The 13,831-nt window shown below is 25.3% G+C and overlaps 1 protein-coding gene across 3 annotated transcripts in view; it reads left to right on the top strand.

Annotated features, from left to right (window-relative positions):
- LOC107452768 (cytokine receptor) overlaps window positions 1-12,782 on the top strand; it is a 102,100-nt gene extending 89,318 nt beyond the window's left edge. For all 3 annotated transcript variants that reach the window (XM_016069345.4, XM_016069348.4, XM_016069346.5), the window contains 4 exons: window positions 4,309-4,393; window positions 5,197-5,269; window positions 7,264-7,419; window positions 10,991-12,782. In XM_016069345.4, coding sequence (XP_015924831.3) covers window positions 4,309-4,393; window positions 5,197-5,269; window positions 7,264-7,419; window positions 10,991-12,544 — 1,868 coding nt within the window. In that variant the 3' untranslated portion in view covers window positions 12,545-12,782. The remainder of the gene's footprint in view (window positions 1-4,308; window positions 4,394-5,196; window positions 5,270-7,263; window positions 7,420-10,990) is intronic.
- The last annotated feature ends 1,049 nt before the right edge of the window (window positions 12,783-13,831 follow it).

The raw sequence follows: 13,831 nt of genomic DNA, 5'->3' as shown, positions 1-13,831 counted from the left end.
AAATTTTCTTACTATTATTTTTAACTTGAAATATATCTTTATTTGCTTTTTTTTCTACTAAACAGAATTTCAAAATGTGAGAATTTTTTCTTAGAAAATAATTCTACTCTTCTCAGAATTTTAAAATTATTTTGTTATTTTCAATTCAAAGTTTTACTCTGGATAAAAATACTACACATCAAATAATTTTGTATATCGAATATTCCTCAAGTTGTTGAAAATCAAAAAGCTAATAGTAATATTTTTGGTGTGGAAAAATTATTCAAAATCGTCAGTATATTGCAGTATAGTAATTTGTGAACTAAAAAGTATGCTTTTTTTTTAAAAAAAAAGAAAAAAAAAAACATTGATCTAGAATAGAGCTAGAATTAAAAAATGATTTAATAAATCTGTGATTCTAGAAATGATAGCAGAATTAAAGAATTGTTTTCTAAGTTTTAATTTTGAATGCATAATTTGGAACAAAGTAGGGAAAATCAATGTATTTTTGTGTTAAAAATAATAATACTTTATGAGATGAAAATATAAAAGCTAATTATTATATTTTTGTTTAAAAATCATTCAAATATTACTGACTATCGCAGTATAGCAGTTTGTTAACCAAAAAGTGTGATTTATTTTTTAAAAAATTGTGCTTAAAATTAAAAGCAAAAAACAATTTTCTAAAATATGATTTTATAAATTTGCGTTTCTAAATTTTCTATAAATGATAGCAGAATTATGTAATTGTTTTCCAGTTTTCAATTTTAAACACATGATTTGGAACAAAATAAAGTAAATTCAAGCCTTTTTGTTTAACAAATGGTTGTACTGCAAATGATTGTAGTTTGGGAAAACATATTTCCCACAGAAAATTAATAAAATTCTAAACTTGTAGACAGTACAGCAGTTTGCAACCCAATATGTCTCTTAAAATGTTTCAATTAAAAAAAAATATATATATAGCTTTAGCATGAAACTGAAAAACAATTCTCTAATGAAAGATTTTACAAATGTGAAAGTTCTATAATTTTTTTATTTTAAAATTCTAGGAATGATTACAAAATTTTATTATTTTTCCTAATTTTCAGTTATAAATATTTTTTCTTCTATGGAACAAAATAAGACATATCAAAGCCTTTTTTGGGTAACAAATTGTTGCACTGCAATAGCTTTTAATCTGTACAAAATTGAAAAAGCTAATTTTAATATATTTCTTAAATGAATTGGAAAAAAACATTTGATTGTAGCAGTATAGCAATTTTGAACTGAAAAAGTATCTATAGCTACCTCTTTCTTATTGTTTCTTTTTTTTCCCAAAATAAAGCTTAAAATAAAAAGTAAAGAACAATTTCTGTAAAATTTCTAGAAAGGCAATCGCAACAGTATCTCATTTTATGATTATGAAACTTTCTAGATAAGATAGTGGAATTTTAGGATTGTCTTCTAATTTTTAATTGTAACTAATTTTGTTTTATGTCTTTTAAAAAACGGGATTGCTGTGCAGAATTCAGCATCAATTGATAACATATCAATAAACTGCATGGTTATTTTGATAAATTGAAATGTACTTAAAGTTATAATTATAATGTACTTAAGTTAATAATTATGTACTGTAAGTTATAGTTAAAATGTACTTCAATATTTCAAGACAGCAGCCTTAATTCGAACTATATTGATTAAGCGCGTGGCTATAATAATTATGGCCATACAGATAATGCTATTATTTTTAAAAAAATTATGAATGCAGAATTTTTCTGCATTCTAATATTAGAGGATAACACTATAACCTGCATGGTTTCAAAGTGTGTCACTTATGTGACCTTCATTTCAAGAGACATTTCCTGAAAATAAAAATTGATCTCTTCCCACATTGCAATCAATTCTTATCTCTATCTCTTACTTCCTGTCCTTATTCTCATAACATCCTCTTAAGAAAGACCCTCTCTCTAAATAGTATTTTCCCTCAGTTTCAAAATTTCATTTTTTTATGGCAACCAATCAGATGATAATGGGAGAAACACACCTTCTTTTGATAATTGGAAGTACCATGGATTTTTCTATTGTTATTTTTGAGATTTTTCTTTGAAAGTGAATGACATTTTTATTGTCAAGCATTTATCATGAGAATTGCTTCTTCTGGTATGTTTTATTGTTCGGAAAACTAATTTATTTTGGAATATAACTTTTTATCAAGGAATTCATTTTCAAATTTTGGTGTTTTTTTTAAAACAATACATTTTATTTATCTTTCTTTGTTTAAAAATATTTTTCCATCCTTTTTACTTTAATGTAATGTTTCTGCTTATTTAAAATGTTTGTTTACCTTTTAATATTTTTGTTAGTTTGTTATTTGACAAGGTTGTGGAAATTTTTATGAGTCAAATAGTTTTGATTAGAATTCTTTCTTTTGTTTTGTTAAGGAACTTTTACAGATTTTTTTTAAAAGAATTGATTTTTGAGTTTTCTTTTGATTTATTCAACAAATAAGTGAATAAAATTCAATTTTTTATTATTTTTATTTAATTTTTAATCCTTTATATCTGGTTTTAGCATTTCTTTTAATAAGTCAAAAGTTTTTGATAAGAATTATTTGTTTTATTTTGATATTGACCTTTTGTATATTTTCTGAGGGAAACCTTTTTTTTTTTAAATTTTGTTCTTTTAAGTTATGTACTAATATTTTTTATTTTAAATGATCCATTTAACACGAGTTTTGGTTAGTTTAATTTTTAGCAATTTTCTTAAACTTTAATTTATTTTAAACAAATAAATAATTCTTTATTTTTTTACTTTATTATTAAAATATTTTTTTATCATCTTCACTTTTATACTATTTCTTCTTATTTGAAATGTTTCTTGTTTTTCTCGTTGTATTTTTGTTGGTTGATCATTTTTTTTATTTTATTATACTTTTTTGTTAAAGAACTTGCATAAATTTGCACAAAGAAATTCTTTTTAGAATTTGATTTTTTAAATTTATTTTAACATATTAATAAATAAAAAAATTTATCAAATAAAATTTTTTTTTATCATCTTTGCTTTAGTATTGTTATTTCTTCTTTTTCAAAATTTGTATTTTCCTTGCTATAATTTTGCTTATTTGATATCTGACAGCGTTTGAATAAAACATTTTTGATAAGAGTTATTTGTTTATTTTCGTTAATGATCTTTTAAATATTTTCTTAAAAAATTCTTTTTAAATTTCATTTTTTTTTACTTTATTCCTAAAATGATTATTTTATCCCCTGCTCTATTTCTTCTCATCTTAAATTTTTGTTTCCCTGCTTATATTTTCGTTCATATAACTACTTAAGTTTCTAATTTTTTTTCCATTGAACACTTTATGTAAGAATTATTTGTTTTATTTTGTTAAAAAAACTTTTGTACACTTGTTTAAGCAATTCTTTTTAGTTTTGTTCTTTAATTTATTCGTACGAATAAATTCGACTTAGTTTCTTCCATCATTTACTAAGTGTATTTTTTTTTTGTCATCTTCTGTTTTTTTTTTCCTTTTAATTTGATATAAGACATAGCTTTGATTTTACTATGTGTTACATTTTTATATTTATTTATCACCTAATGTAATTTTTTGTTTAATTCTGCTTTTTTTATTAATAGAAAAACTAAATAGGATTACTATTTTATTTTGCAAAAAGTTTGTTTTTTCTTTTTAACTATGCTAATTTCTTTATTCAAAAAAGTTTTGTCTTTCATCAGCTTTTCTCTTTCCTCCGAATATTTTTTTTATCTTTAATTACGTTCACTTTTTTCTCATAATTTTTTCTGGTCTTATTTATTTACTTTTATTTAACATCGAAAATAGTTTATCTTTTTATATACATTTTTGTTTTGTGTTTGTGATGAAAATTTGTTTCTCAGTGTGTTTTATTGATTGAAGAACCAATTTATTGAGTGTGTTATTTTATGATTGGAATTTTAAATTAACAGATTATTGATGACTTTTAATTGATATTACTCTTATAATACATAATTTTTATCAAACTTACATTATTACTAAAAATTACTAATGGGTGATTATAAAGTGATAGTATTTTTGAACTTTTTCTAACGAGTATTATCATTTATCTAATCACACATTCATATTAATTAATTTCTAAGTTGTCACAAAAAAAGGAAGGTGCATGATCAAAAATCCTGATCTTAATTTCTTTACTTATATAAAAAAATTTGAGTTTTCTTTTAAGTATTAGCCTAATTTGTTAGAAAGTTTTTCTTAATAAAGTGATGTTAAAATTTTGTAATTTGTCACACTATTAGTTTAAGTATAACTTTTATATGTATTTACATTATTTTCAACTTGTTTAGGTCTGGCTCTAGTAATAGGAGTGGCTGTTGGTGGAACTCTAGCCTTAGCTCTATTTATGTTTGTTTTTTACAAGTTAGTCAAATGGTAAGATTTATACAAAATATTATTTAATTTATAAAAATTTTAGTTCTCTTGTTTAATTTTAATAATGATGAAAATTTTTTTCCTAAGTATAGGTAATTTGAAAAGATATATTTCTGAAATTTAAATGTGTAAATATTCTTGATTATTCTTTTCGTGAATAATAGGGAATACTTTTTTAAGTTATTTATCAATTAGTTTTTTATCATTTTATTTCATTTTAAGATGTATAAATTAACTATTTTGTGCTTTATAGTATCTTAGATACAAATCTGATACATTGCATTTTAGACAAAATGAGGAAAATGTGGAAATGAGATACAATACCATAAAATATGTTGTCTAATCTAGAGTTTTTTTTAAAAAATAAATATTAAGCTAATGTGTTGCATTAAACATTAAGCTAATAGATTTTTATCTATATTCTTTTTGTTTGTTTTATTTTTAAAATTATGTGGTTTTCTAAAAGAAACAGTGTTTTTTTTTAGTAATATCTCGTATTTGTACAGTGTTTATTTAGTATTTGTACATTTTGTAATAAATAGATTAAAAGAGTTTAAATTAATTTATAATAACAGAGATATTTTAAGTTTATAATAACAGATTTTGATAAAATGTTATAAAAACAAAGAATCAAATCAACTATCAAAAATCAAAATGAAAATATAAAATAAATTATTAAAAAACTCAAATTAATAAAAAATTATTAAATATTTTTTTTCTTTAAAATATTTATTTTTGTGATTAATTATTTTTATTTTTTAATAGTATATTTTTTTGTAAGAAAATTGTTTCATTATTTGTAGGATGCATGATAAAATTCATCAAATGAAAAATATTGCTGTTAGATTGCCAAAAGAACTTGAAGGTCCCGAACTTGTAAGTAAAAAATTTATTTTTCAAAATTTATGCATCATAATATTTAAAGAATTTTTGCGTAAATTTTAATTTTGTCTGCAGTATTATTTTGAATAATAGTTGAAAATTTTGAAAAAAGAATTGTTTACTGATTTATACTGAAATAAAATTCATTCTATTTCAGTAAACATTCATTTTCTAACGTCAATCTTAGCTATGTTTTAGTGAAAGAAAAGCATCACTTTTTAGATAGGGATTTTCAATTGCATTATAAACTCATCAGAATAGTTTTCCTTCATTGCAAATTTATTTCTTTTGATTTTTTTTAAACATCAAATAAGCTAGCATTTTGTTGATAATATAGCTTTTTATTTTATTTTATAATCAAACTTAAAAGTAATCTGATGTGATCTGCAATGATAAAAAGGAAAAGTTTTGTTGTTTAAATATTTTATTAATATTGCAGAAACAATTTTGTTTAAAAATAATTTCTTAAGATTTTGTATTTTGATTCGTTTTTCACATTTTGTCCTTAAAGAATTGGCTGTTTCAACCATTTTAAACCGAAAAAAAAGCATGATTTTTAAGTACATTTCTAAGTAACACATTATTTGTGTAAAAATAGTATTTAATTTTTTTCAAACAATTTGGGAAAAAGCTAATAAACTAGAGGTGCGCAATACTTTTCGAAGAGTACTAGAGAACCACCAGAAAAAAAATTTATTAGTGGCAAACAATAAATTCCACTTTTGGACCAAATAATAACAATTTAAAAATGCACAAGAAGTATATCATTTTTAAAAAAAAGAATTGAAAGATAGAGTATGTGCACATTTTTGCATTAAAATATTTAAAGTTTCTCATTTTCTTTCCTCTGATAAAATTAAATTATAGCTCATTTTAAACCTTTTTTGTGGAATTCTTTTTCTTTACCTTGAATTTAAAAATTAATCTCAAAACTTTGTCTCCTGTAAGTATATTTTTGTGAAAGACATTGCTTAAAAATGTTTAGTAAAATTAGTTTTAAAAACAGTTATAAAATTTCAGGGCTCGAAAAACAGCCCGTCCGCCCGTCCTCGACGGTCAAAAATTCCCCGCGGACAACGAATTTCTCGAATCCGACGTCCGCGCAGACGGCCATTTTCCTGTTAATGTTCCTGATACATTTTCAATTTTTGTTATCTTACAAGAGTCTAGCTCCTCACTTCTAAAATGACCCTCTAATCTAGAAATACAGCAACATACTGCGCATGGTGGAATTGATGTTTTCTCAGTCTGGGAGTACTGCAACGGTTTAAATGGGCTTTTCAGCAATGAACTTACAAAAAAAAAAATACATTACGTACTGGTCTTAAACAAGAAGCGTTAAACGCAATTATGAACATCTACCTAAATGGAAAACCCCTTTCAGATTTCTGTGCAGAAACCTCTGTAAATCATTGGTTTGATTGTGGAACTGGCAAACGTCATATTTGATTCATTTAAAAAGCGCAGTACCCTCGGATAAATTGACATTCCACATAATTTGACCTTTGTCATTTAAATTATTTCATAAAAGAAATAAATTATTTTATAAAAGAAATACTAGGTTACTATTAGTAACGTAGTATTTCTTTTATTACTGTAAAATGTAATCCTAGTAACTGCTAATTCATTGTGCAATTTGTATAAAGGTTTGTAATAAATGAGAGAAAATTATATTTTTATTTATTTAGAAGCAACGGGTTAGTCTCAAAGGAGGACGGGTACTTTGTTGGACAAGCCGTCCTCGGGGACGGGTAAAATTTCTGAGTTTTTTCGAGCCCTGTAAAATTTCATATTCTTGTTTTGAGATTTTTTTTTCAAACACATTTTTTGTTTGAAAGTTAGAGGCCGCACATTGACTATTCAAGGGTTACTTTTATCCCCTGTGAGATGGTGCATTCCTATAAATTAACTTTATTCTGTTCTACATGTAAACTCTGTGTTTTAGTTATATTTTGTTCAAGTAAATCAGATTCGATTTTTGTTTTCAGAATCCTCTGAGTAATTATGAAAGTTTCAAAAATGGTCTTGCTCAAAAGAACCCAAACACTAAAATTGATCGATTATCATATGTATTTGAAGAGGGTGAAAATAAAAATCGACATGGATCTGGGAGCTCTCAGTTCAGTAACTCATCAGCTGATGAGGTAACTATAAGAAATCTAGCAAATATGGGGTTTCCTGTCAAATATGTCGAACAGAATATTCTCTACTCCTCTATTATGTTTCAATAAAAAATTACTTTTTTTACAACTAATTTACAAACAGATTGTGCTGTAACAGTTTAATTATTCAGATTAACTATACTATTTATTTTTAATAGGTTTAGGTCAAAATTTATCTGCTCAAGATAATTAAAAAAAATAATTTTTTTTTTTAAAATTTTAATAAATGATAAATTTCTTTAGAAAGATATACCTTTTATTTTTAATGGCATGCATATAACTTTTTTTTGCAAGCACTTTATTGAATGCATTTTTAATTTGACGTACCGTTTTAGAAAGAAAATGGTAATGTCTTTGTCGAATGTTTTAAAAAAGAAATGATAATGGCAAGAAATATTTCTTTAATTTATAAGTCATAAAACAAAATGAGTAAAATCTTTTAAACACAAAGAAACAATATTTATATTTCTATAATAATTTTAAATCTAGTGCTGGAATTTTTTGAATGCTTTAAGAGTTTAAAATAACACATTTCTATATGAAGTGAAATCTAATTGTATAATTTAATGATGATTTTATAAATTTTTTTCATTGCATGCTTAAATTGCTACTCTAAGATCTAAACAACTATTTATATTTTTAATTCAATTTCCCTAGCTGAAAAAAAATTGATTAAAAATTAGTTTGTTTACCACAATGCGTTAGAATATTGAATTAAATTTCACCACTAACTACTATAAGTAGTGGGAAAGAATTTTAAAAACATTTATAGCATGGTAGCATTTTCAGTAATTTTATTTTTGCTCTACCAGCATTTTATTTTTTATTAATTTGCCTCTATTTTTTTAAAAATTATATCAATGCCTGATTTTTGTATTTGCATGCAATTTTACTTTCAGGAGCTTTAATTATGAGTTATGTTTGTAAAAATTGTTATGGCTTTAAAGATAGGAATTAAACCTTTTTTTTTCTCCTTAACCATGTTTCTGCTTACATTGATTGTAATATTTTATTTTTCATTATGTTTCATATCTATATTTTTAGATGGTTCTCATTTTTTTATAGATGCTTAGTTTAATCTTTATTTGTTAAAATTTTAGCCTTTATATTTGCTAATTATGGACATTGATATTTTTTTATTATGTTTCTATAGTTTTTTACACATTTGTTTTCCTAATGTTGATAAATTTAATGCTCTAAAACAAATTAAAATGGTATTTATTCTATTTGCCCGAAATTACTTGTTAGACTAGTAAGCATTTATAAATGTTGCTTTAAGTTAGCTTTGTTTATACTTGTACTTTAGTTTATATGTATTTTTAAATAAAAGCTTAAAATCTTTCGCTTTATTTTAATGGTATCAGATGAGGAGAAAAATGTTATTATTATTTATTTTTACTACGTTTTAATTGAATACTCTAGATTTGAATGTTTAATAATTAAAAAAAATTCTATGTATAAATTATTAGTAGCCTTTCTCTCATATGCAGTACACAAAATAAAAAAATGGAACACCCTGAATAACTTTTGATGTAAAGATCAGGATTTAAGTTATCAAGACTAAATTTTAATGTTTTGACAGCCTGGCCTCAAATATGTTAATTAATTAGTGTAGTCAATATTTTAAGTTACAGAATAAGTGAAAAAACATACTTTCTATGACTAAGTATGCCTATTTTTTTTCTATGAATTTGGATTTCCAACCCTTAAAATATGGGGAGTAGCCACAAAGTAGAAAATATGGTCCCAATTGTTTGGTCAGGACAGCAGTCGAAAGTTTAGACCCCTTAATGTTAATTTTACTCTTTGCGCATTTTGCCATATCTTGAGAATGAAAAAAATTAATTAAATTGTTGCAATTATATATTTTATGCAAAAATAGTTATTAATAATTATTTATTGTTACATTATTTAATAGTGGTTGAAAAATTTTTGAATTGTAATTAAATTTTGAATACAGTTTTTCACATCATTAAATTTGAGCGAAATTTTTCAAATAAATTCGGAGAACTAAATTTTGAAAAAAAAAAGTCGTATATTTAAAGTTCCATTTCTCAAGAACTATTTGACTGATTTCATTTAAATTTTTTATTTTGTCACATAAAATTTCATTCTTTGAAATTTTATACGTCTCAACTAAAAAAATGTGTCTATTATTACTTAATGAAATTGTAAAAACAATTACTAAAAACTATTTTCTGCATGGAATTATCTTTGTATAAATGAATATTATAATTGTGTGCAAAAATGTTGAGAGTTGCTTAAATTTCCAAGATACGTTTCAAAATGCGCAAAAAGTAAAATTAACATTAAGAAGTCTAAACTTTCGACCACTCTTCTGACCAAACCATATTCTTCAGATTGTGGCTCAGAATATAAATTTGTCAAAAATATTTGTTTATTCAGAGAATGTGCATTTTGTGTCTGATTTGGTAACTTGAAATTTTGTGTGCACTAATTATGTATATTAGAGGTCACCCCCTTGAACCATTGAATGTAGTCTTAGTATGTGAAGATCCGACCATTAGATTGAAAGTTATTTTTGGTGATTAGTTTTTTTTCTTGTGCACTGCACATGAATTAGTTAAAACGAATTAAATATATCAGAATCAATATATCTTATAGCTGATTGGAATACACTCCTTTGGATGTATAGGTTAATCAATTTTAGTCAAGATTGCGCAACTAACTCTGTATAAGGTTTTCTTAGAAATCAGACACATCACATAAAAACTTTTACTTTAAAATGCAAGATGATTTCTATAATAATGGGATTGAGAGTTTTTTAAAAAAATAATGAGCAGTTTTCCTCCTTTATGCCTGCAGTTTTTTATTTTATTTTTTTATGTTATGCTAATATGTATGTTTAAATCTTATTTTTAAGTTTAAAAGTAATCAAGCTAATAAATGGAATCTTAGGATTCCCATAAGTCAAAATTTGAGTTTTTTGGAAATGATTCGAATTAAGTATAATTTCTCTAAATTATTTCATATTGAAATTTTAAATAAATCTTTATTATTATTTTTCACAATAAATATTTTGTATTAAATTATTTTAGTTTATAAAAAAAAGGAACTTAGTAATAAATGTAGCTAAATTTTCAAACAAAATTGATTATTAAGGACATACGTTTTGCTTTAGTATGTTTACCATAAATTGTAAATTTTTTGTTATTTTTGCTACAAGTCTTAAATCTTAGAAAATATTTTTTTCTTTATAAGATTTTTTGTTTGTAGTAGTTAGTTTTCATTGAAATGTAAGTAAATTAAAAAACTTAAATTTTTAAAATGTATTTATTAATTAGTGGAAGCTATTCTATTAAAAAATTTTTACAATAATTTTCCATCCTTGTTTAAACCAGCTGAAAAGGATGTTCTAAAATTTGCTTAATAAATTGAATAATAAGAGTTTTCAAATTTATTCTTAAAAATATTTCGATTTCATATTTATTTTTAACCTTTATGAGAACCATCTACTAAATGTTGCATGCTTCTATGTTTTTGTTTTTATGCATGTAAATGTCATGTAGTTAATTAACTTTATGTTCCTTAGTTGGTTTTCAAAAATGGGAGGTGTACGAAATTTGGCAGGAAACCAAGTGGTGATAGCAGTGGTTGCAGCAGTATGTCTTCAAATACTACTACTAGAATACAACTTTCATCAGATTCAGGTGCAGAATCAGATATTCCTATTCCAGCTTCTCCTGATTCACTTTTAATGGAGCACAGTGCTCATAATTTTCAAAAACCTCCATTGCCTATTTTGATTGAGCAAGAATCTTTAGATTTAAACTCTGAATTACAAAGGAAACCCTTTTCATTCCCTCAATCAAGCAGACACAATTTCATTTCCCTCAGAGAAGAGCATCCTTACAGTAAATTCGGTATTTCTGGCGTATCGTCAACCGTTCCGTGGCGAAGCAATTCTTTTGCGTTTTACAGCTGCAATCTTGCAAATAGTGAACCATCTGTATTTGAATCTCAGAAGTTTGAAAATGGACCTGCAGTTGCTCCCTATTCTAAGGTTGGTCTTGCTAAAAGTAGTGGTGATATTTTGGGGAATACATTCTCAAGCAAAGGCTATTCAAAATTTGGTTTTGCACCTCCGAAAAATTACTACGCCACGGGTATGGTGAACTTTGATAATACGGTCAGTATGGCAATGGTTGATCATCCATTTGGCAAAGGAATGTCAAAAAATAAAAAGCTTACAAGGAATTCATCGAAAGATGCTTACTTGCCCAATTTTTATTTTAAAACTGTTGAAAAAGTAGTTGCTGCTGATATGGAGCAACCAAAGCAGCCCTCTGGTTATGTATCTATTGGAGACATGAGGAGCGCAAATGATTCGAATTCAGTGAATCAATGTTCGGATGTTTCTGCCGATGTAGAGGAATTCATTGACTCTATGCCATTTCAAAGTGATGAAAATCATTTGTCGTGGATCATGAAAGACATGAAGATTGATGAAAAATCTCCTTACCTCACTGATGCTCATGATGAGCATCTAATAGACCTTCATAACTCATCCATTTTTAACAATCTTTCAAATTCTACTAATGCGAGTATTAATAAATCACCTTCTGTCAGTGTTCTCTCCGATGCATGTGAGAGAAATTTTCAAAATGATTGCACAAACTCTCTGCCTGATCACAAAACTTCATTTCAGTCGAGTCAGTTCAATGACAGCAGAGAATCAGAATCATCCAATTCATCTGGTTGCAGTGAAATTTTATTAACTCCAGTCCTCAACAGAAATGGTTACGTGCCATTTTCTAATTTTTCTTCATTAGAACGAACGCAAACGTGTGTGCCAAACAGTGTAGATTCGAATGTGTCGTTATCTGTTTTTCCAAGTGATGTTTGTACAGAATTCGACCAAAACTATATCACGCCTTCAAATAAAAGTGATTTGAAAATGTTACAAGAAGTTCTTGTTCCGAAAAATAATCCCTCGCCGAAGGTAGTTCCTTTAAGGAACAAAGATACATTCTCTGGTGGCAAAATATATACCCTAAATGGTAATAATATCTCTAAAATTAGTGGACCCTTAAAATATTTATTGAAGCCCTTGCCTAAAATGGAATCAGAGATATGTGAAGTATAGTTTCATAAAACTCATAGTGCTGTTAATTTGAAAGCTCAGTGGAAAAAACATGTTACAGGCCATTTTATTAAAGTTAGAAAATGATCTGTGTAGTTAGCTATTTAAAAAATATTGATATTTTTTTAAAATTTAAAACCACTTCATTAAACTCTAGATAACTTTTATATTCATGAAATAGACTCTTGGATTTTGCAAGTTCTGAACATAACTGCAGTGGCAGGTCGTGTGGGGTGAAAAACACAATGGCTCCAGCCAAAAAGGGCATTCAATCGACAGCTGATGACACTAAGACTTTAAATCTGTTCGAATTATTTAAACTGTAAAATTAATATTTTATTTCGATAAATAGTTTAAGCAAAATATTTTAAGAAAAAACAAATTTGACTTTCCAAGAAATTTAATAATGAAGTTTTAGGTTATTAAAATGTAAATATTTTTTACTACTAATTTTTGTTACGTATTGAAATAATGAATTTTTCACCATAGAATAAATTCTGCATGCATCTGTATCAAAATGATTTTAAAGTATGGATTCAATTTTTTATAAATATATGTCGTTGTTTTAATTAAGTTGGCTTTTTTAACTCTTTTAACTGATTAAGATAACATTATTACACTACTCTTTTCTGAGGCATCTTATCGCTGAGTTTGCAGCAAGCATTCTTACACCTCTGCACTCTACTTAGTTACTGTAACACTTTAAACTTTTAGATTGACCCCATTAAATTTTATCATTTATTTATACTTTAATAAAAATTTAAGAATATTTACTTTAAGATATGTTAATTTGCTTATCATAAATAAGGGGAATATAGTATTAAAATATGTTTCCTAATATATGATACTATAACCTGGCTTTTAATATCTTTTAATGTTCCTAAAATGACCTTTAACATGTTCTTTCATTTAGCTTATCAAATGATTAATTGTTTGTCACTCATGTTTAAATGTTAACAGATATTTAAACTTGAAAGATTTAACTTGTTTGTTCTAAAGTTGGTGATTTTATCAGTTTAAATTTTTGATTTTAAAAACATAATAAGGTTATTATAAAACAAGAAGAACAAAATCTGTCCAATTATGATTATTTATTTATTGACAAATACTTTTAACCTATAAATTTATCATGCTTACAATTATCAGTAATTTTTCTACTATAAAAATGTTATTACATGCAAGTATATCTGTAATTTGCATCCTTCTGCTACTATGGCTAAATATTTCTAGATTATTTAATGCTGCAAGCATTTTACTTAGCTAAAATTACCTTATTTTGTTAAATTTGCC

This window comes from Parasteatoda tepidariorum, chromosome 1, assembly GCF_982258835.1.
Source record: "Parasteatoda tepidariorum strain Cologne lab strain chromosome 1, Ptep-v5.0, whole genome shotgun sequence".
NCBI lineage: Eukaryota > Metazoa > Arthropoda > Arachnida > Araneae > Theridiidae > Parasteatoda > Parasteatoda tepidariorum.
Note: the sequence above shows the minus strand (reverse complement) of the source record. Positions and strands in the feature narration are given on the sequence as shown.